The 13,201-nt window shown below is 43.2% G+C and overlaps 1 protein-coding gene across 1 annotated transcript; it reads right to left on the bottom strand.

Annotated features, from left to right (window-relative positions):
* Window positions 1-394: 394 nt before the first annotated feature.
* Window positions 395-13,201, bottom strand: ZSCAN29 (zinc finger and SCAN domain containing 29). The gene is made up of 5 exons (XM_017546240.2): window positions 11,766-13,201; window positions 11,088-11,292; window positions 8,637-9,335; window positions 5,810-6,277; window positions 395-3,848 (listed from the first exon to the last, which is right to left on the bottom strand). Exons 1-5 carry the CDS (start codon window positions 12,081-12,083, stop codon window positions 2,992-2,994), a joined length of 2,547 nt encoding a protein of 848 aa, XP_017401729.1. The 5' UTR covers window positions 12,084-13,201; the 3' UTR covers window positions 395-2,991.

The following is a 13,201-nucleotide window of genomic DNA, read 5'->3' as shown; positions in this document are numbered from 1 at the left end:
GGCCGGAGATCGCACTGAGCCCAGGAGTTTGAAGCTGCAATGACCTATGATGGCACCACTGCACTGCAGCCAGAGTGAGATCCTGTCTCGAAAAAATAAATTTTTAAAACTTTAAAAATAAGATCTGCATGCCCAGTATCTTGGGTCCTAATTTATTGTGGATATGGATAGAGGTACAAAGGAAGGATATGCATTCTAATTTCCCTTTTACCACAATCTCAATTATTTCTTTTTCTAGAATATAAAGATTCAGATAAAGATACTTCTAGTAACCCCACATAGGGAGCTTAAAAAAAAGAAAGTTAAGATTGATCTTTTCCTACCATCCACAACTTGATCATAATTTGCCTATATTACACACACACACACATACTCTTGTAGAAACACCAGGCACTTTATAGACATAATTTTTATTAACATGGTATCCCTGAGAGGCAGTTAGGTGTAAACATTTTGCTTTACAGAAAGGGAAATGGAGGCAGGTTAACTTACACACAAGACATCCGGAACCAGAATATCTGTTGATACCCCAACCAATGTTTTTCCCACAAGACTATACTTAGATATACTAAAGACAGTAATCATCTTCTTTTTTTTTTTTTTTTTTTTTTTGACATATACATACTTCCTAAACCATCTGAGATCCTGAAGCACTGCTTCAGACTGGTGTTTGTTGTAGCTTCCTGTCTCCTTAGGCAGCATAACAGAAGTACCATCCTCCTTTAATTCCTAATAAATATTACATTTTTTTGTACTAATATTCAGCACCAGAACCCTAATTAATTTCTAACACAATGTTATAAATTATAGAATACTGTATCTTCCTACCGCTCTCCCTGATCTTATTCCAGCCACAGGATTCCAATTAAATGTGAAACAGCTACTTATCCCAGGCCTTGGCCATCTGGCCATTTTTATCTTCCTTCTCACATGCCCTTCAAAATATCTTCGTCAGATACTATGATTTCTGACCTTTGTCTCCCATAGGAGTTAGTCCCCTAAAGCTGCTCATTCTTTCCAGTGCCAGCCAGCTGTTTGCTTATCAGTATAGCACAGTACCTGATTTCCTAGAGATGATGGGTGTACCACCTCATGGTCTGCCCCTGGCACCGATGTTTCAGCTTAAGGTGATTCCCTCTGCCTGATGCACAGCCCATATCATACTTTTCCTCGAGTTCCATGCTGCTCCAAGCTTTATCGGGCCTTCCTTATAGTCTATCCTTTGCTCTTTGTTCCATCTACACAAAACACCTTGCTCCCCCATTTTCCCATTCCTCAACCTACCCACCACTCAATTTTGCAACTAGTTATGGAAAGTTCTTCCTAACCTAATGTAACCAGTAAGCTTCCCTCATTTGAACACTTCCTGCTTCATGCAGCCTTCCTGAATAAAAAGAAGAAAATACCTCCTGGATTTTTCTTACAGCAAACTGTAATGCATTGGACCATGCATTTATGCATAGTGTTACTACCTAGCTTACTAGATTTCTCTATAACTGCTGCAGCTATGCAGCTACTTGTCCATGTCAGTGTCATCTGCTTTAGGTTGTAAGGACAAGGACAGGACCTGTTTTACCTTGTGCTATACAGGGCTGATCATAGTATGAACATATGGGCAGTTAATTCAATACTATTATAAAGATGAGTAATTACATTTGCATTTAAAGAGCTGCTTTTAATTGTATTCACCTGAATGTGTATATGTAGATTGGCAGCTCCACTGGCCAAAGATAATCCATCTTCCCTGCCATTAGGGTAAAGGGCTGTTCACACACAGTAGTTCATTTCCCAATACATGGGAATGTGGCAGTGGCTTCTGCTTATTGCAGATAAGTACTGAGTGCCCACAGAGGGCATAACACTATACTAGGTGTGTGGAATATAGAGAAATCCCTGTTGGCAGCTTTAACTGCTTTACCTGTCACCACATCCAGCTGCCTTGCTCTGTGAACTTCTGGACCACATGGCACAGATGAAAATCAGATGAGACTGGACAGAAAGAAAACCAAACTAAATCCTATAAATGTATTACTCTAACCCTTCTTCTAGGACTCAGAAGAAACTAAGAAATCCAGGGTTCATACTTCAGTATAAAGTTTTCATTGTTTCTGCCTAAGAACACCTATAGACAAGATGATTCACAGAGAAGAGCCAAGATAGACATTAAACTTTCCTTCAAGGTAAATGAAGTGTGCCTCACAAAGCTGTCATTTTGAACACAGGTTTAAAGTGAACAGAAAGAGCCATTCATTCTAGCATTTCCATTATTGTATAAAGAAGAGCTAGGCCGAGCACAATGGCTCATTCCTGTAATCCCAGCACTTTGGGAGGCAGAGGCGGGCAGGTCACGAGGTGAGGAGTTCAAGACCAGCCTGGCCAACATGGTGAAACCCCATCTCTACTAAAAATACAAAAATTAGCTGGGCATGGTGGCAGGTGCCTATAATCCCAGCTACTTGGGAGAGTGAGGAAGGAGAATTGCTTGAACCTGGGAGGTGGAGGGTGCAGTAAGCTGAGATCATGCCATTGCACTCCAGCCTAGGCAATAGAGCAAGACTCCATCTTGTAGGAAAAAAAAAAAAAAAAGAGCTAGACCCACCTAATGGGCAAAGTCTCACAACTTCTTGAAATGTAATGGGTTTTTCCTGTCAAAATGCAGCTGAATGACAAAATGAGTAAAGAAGGATGCATATTAAATTCATAGGATCTACTACCATGTTGTCTTTACTTTATTAAGGGAACACCATAGGCACTGAGAAGGAAAAGATGTTATCCATCAATTCAGATGCACAATGAGGGGGACTGAAATCTTCCCTTCATTCTTTAGAGTGCCTTGGGGATTTGACTCTAGATCAGGAAAAACAAGGAACAGTGGCATAAAGCCTAAAGACAATTTCCCAAGCTAGCTGGACACAGAATAGGAGATGGATCTCACTTTTGGAAGACTTCTGAACAATACATTTATTGAGCCTCTTTATTATCCTCAGGGGCTTACTTAGGTGCTGACTGTGACAGAAGCTTTTCCCGTGCATGGATTTCTCGGTGCTTGTTAAGGGCTGAGCTTTTACTGAAACACTTACCACAGTCATGACACCCATAGGGTTTCTCTCCTGTGTGGGTTCTATGATGTGCACGTAAGTCAGAACTCTTACTGAAACTCTTTCCACAGTCAGGACACACATGGGGTCTCTCTCCTGTGTGTATCCTCCGATGTGCACTAAAATGAGAACTGTTATTGAAACTTTTTCCACACTCTTCACATTGATAGGGCTTTTCTCCTGTGTGGGTTCTCTGGTGAATGATAAGGCTTGAGCTCTGATTGAAGCGTTTCCCACACTCACCGCATTGATAAGGTTTCTCTCCTGTGTGGATCCTCCTATGGGTGATGAAATTTGAACTGTCACGGAAACTTTTTCCACAGTCAAGACATTTATAAGGTTTCTCTCCAGTGTGGATTCTCCGGTGTCTAATAAGTCGTGCACTCCGACTGAAACTTTTCCCACAATCAGCACATTTATATGGATTTTCCACCTGGTGGGATACCTGATGCATGAGAAGGGAATTAGGACCAAAGCTTTTGCTGTATTTGAGATATTTATAGGGTCTCTCTCGTTTCTCTTCACTTAGGACTTCACTTAAACCGTTCTCTTGGAGTGTCAGTTTTCTTTTCTCCCCTGGGGTCTTTTCCCACTGTCTTCCTGATCTACAGTCACTTTCATTGCCTTTACCTTGATTAAGATACTGGAAAATTTTCCTTTCAGACCTTGCAAGTAATGTCCTATGCAGTTGTACTTCCTCAGAAATATCCCGTTTTGAATTCTCTTCATTCTCAAATCCAGCTTCAAAACCTGATGTAAAACAGAATTTTAGGAGTTATCTATTTCCTTAATTATATGTGCCCTGGGAATGTAAAACTTGGGAAAAACAAGCATTACATCAGATAATTAAAGATAAAAATTAGGAAGCCCTAGATCCCAAATAACTACCATCATCTTATTAAAATCCCAATGTTTTACTTCTCTGCTTGGTAACCTGTCATGTGCTTCTCATCTACATAGGGTCTCATTAATATATACTTTTAACTCCTCTTGGTCACATAGGATCTTTGGAAAATCCTCTCAGTACAGCATGGAAAACTCACTAGGTTTTAGGTAATTTCTATGTTTCTATAGGAAAGACACTTTCTAATACGTATTTTTGCCACATCTCAGGTCTATCATAGTATTCTTATTCATGTTCTTTGCCAGTAACTAAAAGGTTTAGAAGGACATGCTTAGGAATACATTTTTGGAAACGGAAACTTTTATATCCAGAAGGAGCTTCATGAGTCTCCTTCCCCTCACATTCCAATATACATTGGAAATAAAAAGAGGATAGAAAAATACTTAGTCTTTCAAAGAACCAAAAGGCCTTAAGAACCAAATGCCTGGCTTCTTTGGGCCTAGGCTATGCAAATTTGCATTTATTCAGATATTTCAGGTAAACTCTGAATCCCATATTCCCGGGACTAAATCTAGGAGCAAAAACATGTTGAGTGTCAGCCCATGTTTGTATCTCCTGAGACAGTATTTCCACTCAGAAGCCTAATCTTACATTTCATGAAATATTCACTAGATTAAATAAATCTTAGAACCTTAAATATGTGAATATGTATTGTGAGCCTCCAAGAGGGGTATTTACCATCTTCCCAAACCTAGAAGCTATTTTTTAGTAGAATATATTAATACCCCATGGAATTGATATTCCATGGAATACCCTTAAAGAATGCTCATCTTAAAGACTTATGGAAATGAAAACTATTATTTATTGAATGCCTATTATGTGCCAGGCACTGTGCAGAGTACCTCATTTACATCAACCCTATGAGGTAGGTCTTAATATATAAGCAAACTTGGGGGTTAAGTAACTTTTTTTCTTTTTTTTTGACAGATTTTCACTCTTGTTTCCCAGGCTGGAGTGCAATGTTGCAATCTCAGCTCACTGAAACTTCTACCTCCCAGGTTTAAATGATTTTCCTGCCTCAGCCTCCCAAGTAGCTGGGATTACAGGTGCCTGCCACCATGCCTGGTTAATTTTTTGTATTTTTAGTAGAGATGGGGTTTTGCCATGTAGGCAGGCTAGTCTCCAACTCCTGACCTCAGGTGATCTACCTGCCTCGGCCTCCCAAAGTGCTGGGGATTACAGGCATGAGCCACCAAGCCTGGCCTTAAATAACTTTCACTAAGTCACTTAGCTAGTAACCAGAGCCCAGACTCACATACATAAACATATACGACTCTGAAATCAGAACTCTTCTCACGAGGGAAGACCTTTTCTTATCTAGCAGCCAAGATTCAAAGGGTCAGTTCTCTCAGGAACCTGAACAGTTACCAGGTTTTCATAAATGTGAATAAAGCAAATGCACAGCTGGTATATAGGCTGACACTAGAAGAAAACCTTATATAAAAGAGAATGAACTTTTAAAAATAGCTTTATCCTACTATGGGTACTTGACATGCTACTTGAGAAATGTGAGTTTTCAGATTCCCTGCTCGGTAAACTGGCTGGAAACCTAGCACTTCATGAATAAATCACAGCAAGTTTACAATGTGCAGCTATCTCAGATTGATGCACTGGTGTGGGGAGGCAAGTCACATAAATATTTCATATCCCCTCAGTGAGCTGCTTTAACAGATAAGAAACATGGGTGGTCACAGGAAGAATCCATGAAAGCTGGGTAGAGGCCAATTCTCCTCAATCTGATGATACTTTTCCTCAAACCCACTGTCTTCCCTTTGTTATTCAAACCGTAATCGTGAAAGAATCTTACCACGGGGGCTCTGGAATAACACTGGAGCACGGGTTATAACAGCCCCTGGGGGTATCTCAGTATCCTCTTCATCATCATCAGAGTCTTCCTCTGAGACCTCGTCTGCCTCCTCAACTTGCTTCTGAGCTTCAGCCTTACTGGTCCCCTGGACAGGGCAAGAAGCTGCCTCTTCCTGGCCATCACTGGGTGGGGCAGCAACCCGGGCACTCACCAAAGCATCCATCTCTTCAAAGAAGGGACAGGTCTCTGGTGCCTGGCCATTCTTGACTTTACGATAGCTGGTTTGCAGGCTTTTAAACTTGGTCCGACACTGCTCCGGGGTCCTAAGGAAGCCATATTCCCATAACCTCTCAGCCACTGCTCCATACAGCTGGCTGTTGCGGTGACAATTCTGGAGGGCTTCATAAAACTGGGTCTCACTAAGAATTGCAAGATAAGTCTTGGTCTCTTCATAGCCCCAGTGTACACCTGCCACCAGAAGAGAAATTTCAGCACCACTTAATCCAGAGCTTTATAGCCTGAATTCCTCAGTCCTATCATCTGCATCATGAGAATTCACCTAAGCTCAGGCTCCTAGATGAGAGAGTAAAAATACTTAATGTTTCAAAAATCCACAAACTCCTTACAGAATGTTTTGCTTCTTTATATCCTTTAGTAATTTCACAGAGACCTTTATTCATAAATTCTGTTTAGCCATATAAAAAAGAAGCTGGTCAGGCACAGTGGCTCATGCCTGTAATCCCAGCACTTTAGGAGGTCAAGCTGTGCAGATCACTTGAGGCCAGGAGTTTGAGACCAGCCTGGCCAACATAGTGAAACACCATCTCTACTAAAAATACAGAAAAATTAGCCAGGTGTGGTGGCACACACCTATAGTCCCAGCTACTTGGGAGGCTGAAGCATGAGAATCGAGATTGAACCGAGGAGACAGAGGTTGCAGTGAGATAAGATGGCACCACTGCACTCCAGCCTGGATGAGAGAGTGAAAATAACATTTAGCACATGTGCCATGTTCAATTAGCCTACATATATTTGTATCCACAACAAAAAAGGAAAAACTCAATGAAGAAAACAAGAAGAAAAAGAAATGAAAAAGTGGAGGACACAAAGACCAGAAAACTAGAACAGAACTAAAGTAAGATCACGCATATAATAAAAAATAGAAGGAAAAGACCACTGCTCACAAATGGACTGCAACTTTAGCGATGTAGTCCTCCTGCTATACCACATATTATGGTTGAGGAAATGGAAGCTTAAAATGGTTAGATAATTACTCATGGTCTCCCAGTTGATTAGTGGTCATCAGAATTAGAATCTATACCTCCTGAATCATATTTTGATGCTCTTTCCATAACAGCATAGTTGTACCAATTACATTAACAGTAATAAGTGATACTTTAAAAAGGATTTCATAGGCAAAAATATTTCAATACAGAATGTTAAACAAGCTTTCTCACTGTAGGACTTCCCAGTCCTTTTAAAATGCCAATGTATACTATGAATCTCAGAGGAAAATTAGATGTTTCCCAGCCGAGTGTGGTGGCTCACACTTGTAGTCCTACTTGGAAGGCTGAGTGGGAAGACTGCTTGAAAACAGGAGTTTGAGACCAGCCTGGGCAACATGGCAAGACCCTGTCTCTGTTTTAAATATATTTTAAAATTTTTAAATAAAAAAAATGTTTCCCCAACTTTGGACAATTCTTCACTGTGCTATTCTAAGTCAAAATGAATATGATAAACTGACTTTGAGATTTGGGGAAGTAAAAGAAAATATGTAAAGCATTGTCTGGGCTTTACGTATTTTACAGGTGGCTCACACCTGTAATCCCAGCACTTTGGGAGGCTGAGGCGTGTGGATCACCTGCGGTCAGGAGTTCGAGACCAGCCTGACCAACATGGTGAAATTCCATATCTACTAAGAATATAAAAATCAGCTGGGCATGGTGGCGCATGCCTGTAATCCCAGCTACTTAGGAGGCTGAGGCAGAAGAACTGCTTGAACCTGGGAAGTGGAGGTTGTGGTGAACCGAGATCATGCCATTGCACTCCAGCCTGGGCAACAAGAGTGAAACTGTCTCAAAAAAAAAAAAAGGCCAGATGCGGTGGCTCACACCTATAACCCCTAGCACTTTTGGAGGCCGAGATGGGTGGATCACGAGCGGAGTTCAAGACCAGCCAGTTCAAGGACAGCCTGGCCAACATGGTGAAACCCCATGTCTATTAAAAATACAAAAATTGGCCAGGCATGGTAGTGCGCGCCTGTAATCCCAGCTACTTGGAAGGCTGAGGCAGGGGAATCGCTTGAACCCAGGGGGCGGAGGTTTCAGTGAGCCAAGACTGTGCCACTGCACTCCAGCCTGGGCGACAGAATGAAATCTATCTCAGAAAAAAAAAAAAAAAATATATATATGTGTGTGTGTGTGTGTGTGTGTGTGTATGTATATATATATTTGTAAAGTATCAAGTTCCTACAACGTACTCAATAAATACTGGTTGTACTTAAAGATAATATTGTGCCACATTTTTCTCAGTCTGCAATGATTTTTAAATCAGGGAAAAATTAATTTAGTAAAGAAATGAAAGGAATGATAGTCCATCTCAGGACTGGATTTTCTGAGTATATTTCTTTCAGAAATCTACATTTATTCCCAATTATCTCACTGATTTTTCCATAAAAGAGAATTAAATACACACATAAAATTGAGAAGCACTTCTTTGTTCCCTAAGTGGCAAAGCTGGCATGTGACATTAAGGCCTTCTGACCCCACATCCAGTCTCTTCATTCCCCAAGTCTAATTCCAAAACTCCAAGAAGAAAAGCTTCTTACCACTTGGGCTTCTGAACAGGACAGGTGCAGCTGAATTGGGATCCTGGGGGATCGCCTCTAGATCCATGTCATCACTGTCAGACTCCTCAGCCACAGCCTCTTCTGCTCCTGCCTCATGCTGCCAGTCTCCCTGCCTTGGTTCCTCAGTCTCAGTATCACTGCCCACCAGGCCAGAGTGAGAGGCTGCTTCCTCCAAGCCATTACTCGGCAGGGCAATGACCTGAGCACTCATCAGGGCTTCCATTTCTTCAAAGAAGGGACAGGTCTCAGGTGGGTGGCCGCTCTTGACTTTCCGATAGCTCTTCTGGAGACCTTTGAACTTGGTCCGACACTGTTCCAGGGTCCGGAGGAAGCCATATTCCCTGAGCCGCTCAGCCACAGCCCCATACACCTGGCTATTTCTATGACAGTTTCGGAGAGCCTCATAAAACTCAGTCTGGCTGAGAATTGCAAGCAGTGTTCTGGTCTCTTTATAACCCCAGTGCACACCTGCCACCTTCTCATCCTCAAAGCCCCAGTGATCCTGTTCCACCCAGCTTCTTCTATCTTTCTTGGATGGTAACGGATCAGCATGCACTCGTCTGTCTCCCGTGTAGCTACCACTTGGAAGTTCTTTCTCCTTGGAGCCTGGGAGATCTGGAATCCACGGCTCTCCCTGCTCCAACCTGGAGACCACACTGGATTTGGGAAATGGAAATCCTGCTTGCAGGGAAGCAAACAAAGGGTATCTTAGTTAGGACTGATCATCACAAAAATCTTCGACATTCAGTCCTGCCTTTTTCATCCAAGAGGATTATAAATAAAGTGTCTAGGGAAATGTTTTCAGAAAGTGCAATGGGTTGAAAAAGGTGGGGAAAATACAGGAAACCTCAAAAGATGAGAAAGGTTCTATTTTCCAAACAGGGTGACAAGAGAGGAAAGGAGTCTGTGTGTTCAAAGCAGATAATTCTATTTCAAGTTGTTCCCTAGCTCTCCTATTTGTAGGCAGGTCCTAGTACTGCTGGAAATAATTATTCTTCACTGGGGCTTCAGAATTAAACTCAGAGTCATTTCAAGGGGGAAGTGAGAGAAGACTGTCTTTATCTGTTTCCTTCACAGTCAGTCACCAAGTTCTAAAGGTGTTTATGTTTAGAACTACTGCCACCATCCAAGTCCAAACTCCTTATCCTCTCACACCAGATAACTGCAGCAGTCACTGTTCTTCCTAACTCCGGGCTCCTGCTTCCTCAGCGCACATTTTACCCTGCTAAGCCTTAACCTTAGTGCCTACCATACCCATTCCTGTCAGACTCTTCCTCCAGAACACAGCACACTTTTATCACCCCTCTGTGGCTTTTAATTCTCTCTTATCCAGTTTCAGCCCGTCCTTCAAAAGGCTGCATTTGCCAATGCCCTCAAGAAGCCTTACCTACAGCCCTCCCTCATCTCCCACTCTGCCAAACCCATACAGTACTCACACAATTGAATGAGTCATTGGCATTGTTTCAGTACAGTTCAGTTCAGCACATACTTAGAGTTAGCCATTGTGGTTCTCAACGATGTTTTTAAGTTCTTTGAGGATATGCACATTTTTTTATTGCAGAGTATCCTGCAAGGTGTTGAGCACCTTGATAGGTGTTCCAAAACTAATGAACTCTGCAAGTCTGTGAGATTCAGGGATTTAATCTGCATCACTAAACAGAGAGACCATTACCAAACTGGCTGAGAAAGCTATCATCTTAGACGATAATACCACAATTCAAAACAACTTCAACAAATTTTAAGTGAAATGGTAAGAGAAAAAAGCATACAACATGGAGATCAATAGAATACGAAGAAGAAAAACAAGTTCTAGAAAATCAAGTACAAGAATAATCAAGCAGGTATAAAGGCACTGGGGAAAGCTATCAGAATCCTGGAAGTTACCAGGTGAACAAAAAATCATATAATCACAGGTTGGGCTATATTGATACAAGGCGCAAGATTCTGAAGTAAAATTCTTACTTAGCTTCTAACAGTCACGAGAATAGTATACATAAATTAGTTCTCCACAATTAACATGATATTTGGAGAACTTAATGGTTCCAATAGAGAGCAACAAAAACTTAGGTTTAAAGAATGAATCTTCTAGGGGAAAGCTTAAGGAAACAAATAGAGTTTAATTTGAAGAAGGAAAACAACCGAAAGGAAGATCTGCCTTCAAGTATAGAAAAGAATTTTTATCTAGAAAATAATGACCTATCATCATTACCAAGAGGAAGTAATTCCAGTTCTGATAAAAACTAGGGAGCCATTCTCTAGTGGACTTATCAAGAGGTAATAAAAGAATACCAGAGGGCTAAACTACATGTCAAAAACCACATATTCTACAATTTCCACTTATTCCTGAAATCCCTTTCCCACTCACTATTCCCAACCCTACTTCCCAACTTGGAATGGCACTCTATCTTCCCATATGAATCTACTCCTCACCGCTCCTTTGAAAAGGTCTGAGCTTCTCCTTTGGGTTCATCTGCTCCTGTGGTCCCAGGTCTGGGCTTCTTGCCCTCTCTTTCTTGGGTACGCCCCTGGGTTGGGGTTCCACTGACTCCTGCCGAACACTTAATAACTCTTGTGATGATTTCAGGGGTGTCATCTTCTCCAAGCGCACTTCCTGCCCCTTCACAGAGACTGTGACCTAGAAACAACCCCTGTTAATTGTCACTGCAAAAGTCATAATGAGGGGGCATTCCCAGAGGAGATTATTTAATACCCCAAAAGAGATCATCGTTCAGGGCCATGGCCAGGATTTTAGGGGTGGGGGAGGTTAAAGTGAACAAGGGTCTTATTCCATTGCCATTAGCTTAAAGCAGCTGAAACTCCAGAAGGAAACGATCAAAACAGTAAACCCAACTACAGGCTGAAAAAAAAATCCTCTTTCTTCCTTATTAAGAAACCATAAAACTAGCAAAAACTCATTATGACAGGGTAGGTGAAGTACACCTAGGTAGCATCTCCAGACAAGCACTATCTGAAAAAGTTACTTATACCAGACTAGAAGTATAAGCATCACCAGGGGAGATTGTGCCCCTCTTTAAGCCGGTCTATTAATTTAGCCCTCCACCCTTGCCCCTTCCCAGTATCACACTTGAATTCCCCCTCCCTTCTCACCGAAGGTCCAGGTCTTCCAGGCTCTCTTTCTAAATCTTCCACCAGAGTCACTGCCTCCTCTCCATTTTCTGGACACTGTTCCTGTACCCAATTCTGGATCTCCCCAGGTAAGACGGTCAGGAACTGCTCTAGCACCAACAGTTCTACAATCTGTTCCTTGGTGCGCACCTCGGGCCTTAACCACCGACAGCAAAGTTCCCAGAGTTGGCTGAAAGCCTCTCGCGGCCCAGCCACCTCCTGGTAATGGAATCTCCTGAAGCGCTGTCGGAATGTCTCAGAGTTAGGGCTATTCTCTCTCAGGGAGGATTTGGCCATCATTCACAGCAGAAAGCAGCTTCCCTCCACTTAAGAGTCTGGGTTCCAGAGCTTACATCTATCTTCCCATGTCCTTGGAGAAACACCTGCAGATGACACTCTCCCTGTAAGAAGAGCTTCTTCTTAGGGCAAAGAAAGATGGCACTATCAGAAGAAATATATTCATATGTCTAAAGTCTTGCCAGAACTGGTCTCCCTTCCCATATGCTCCAAGTGGCCTTCTGAGGCAGCACAATCTTCAGTAAAAAGACTTTGCAGAAGCTGCTTTTCTGGATGACTTCCAGAGCCGCCCGAGGAAGCAGCAGAGAATAAAAGTACTGTCCGCTCACCTCCCACCTCCTCCAAATCCGATCCCATTTAACTCCCCTGACCAATGTTGCATAGTGAGCCCGAACCATACAGGTGAGCTGGAGCTCGAGAGGATCTCAAGCCAAGTCACTATCCTGGCTTGAAGGCAACAAAAAGCCTCTGTCCAGCTGGTCGCAGCTGATGTTCCCAAGTACCGCCGCAGCCCTTCCCGAGGCCTGCGTCCGCCCAGCCCCCTCGGGCTGCACAACTCCCAACGCCCACCCCAGGCAAAAATCACGTCCAGAATCTCGAGTCTTTGTTTTCCCCTCGTAGCAGTAGTAGCCTCTCAGCAAGGATTCGGGTGCAACTTGCTGGAAAACCTCAAGCAAGGAGAGAAACCACTTTTGGCTCCAAAGCGAGGACCGAGTGGGTTTGGGGAGAGTCACACTGCGTTGGAGAGACGGAGTCCGAGGGCCAGTAGTAACCGGCTTCCTAATGATGAGCTCGGGTGCCGGCCAGGGGCTCCAGGTGCTGCCAGTTCGAGGACGCAGAACTTTCAGCTGAAGGAGGGGCGGCTGCGGGATTCCGGCCTCTTTGTCTCGGCTCCCTCCGGCCGGGTCACCCGCAGCCGTCGTGCAGTCCCTCCAGGGGCCTCTGACCCGGCTAAGGCGCCCTCCAGCCTACCCCACCCCTGGGAGGGTCTCCCTCTCGAGCCGCCCCTCAACCTCCTCGCATCCTTGCCTCCTGGCCAGCCTCACCCATTCGGGGTCCCGCCCCGGCCCCAGCTCCAGCTCTCCAGCCACTAAGTACAGCTCCCAAACCGGAAGTCCGAG

Source organism: Cebus imitator, unplaced genomic scaffold (genome assembly GCF_001604975.1).
Source record: "Cebus imitator isolate Cc_AM_T3 unplaced genomic scaffold, Cebus_imitator-1.0 Scaffold9, whole genome shotgun sequence".
Lineage (NCBI taxonomy): Eukaryota > Metazoa > Chordata > Mammalia > Primates > Cebidae > Cebus > Cebus imitator.
This window is presented reverse-complemented; position numbering and strand designations above follow the sequence as displayed.

What these genes read in the sequence shown, in the direction of transcription:
- ZSCAN29 (XM_017546240.2), bottom strand. Translation starts at nt 12,083, where the DNA reads ATGATGGCCAAATCCTCCCTGAGAGAGAATAGCCCTAACTCTGAGACA. An exon ending in CTGGAAGACCTGGACCTTCG is followed by an intron (nt 11,293 to 11,765) that starts GTGAGAAGGGAG and finishes GGTTGTTTCTAG; the next exon opens with GTCACAGTCTCTGTGAAGGG. An exon ending in GTTATTCCAGAGCCCCCGTG is followed by an intron (nt 3,849 to 5,809) that starts GTAAGATTCTTT and finishes GTTTTACATCAG; the next exon opens with GTTTTGAAGCTGGATTTGAG.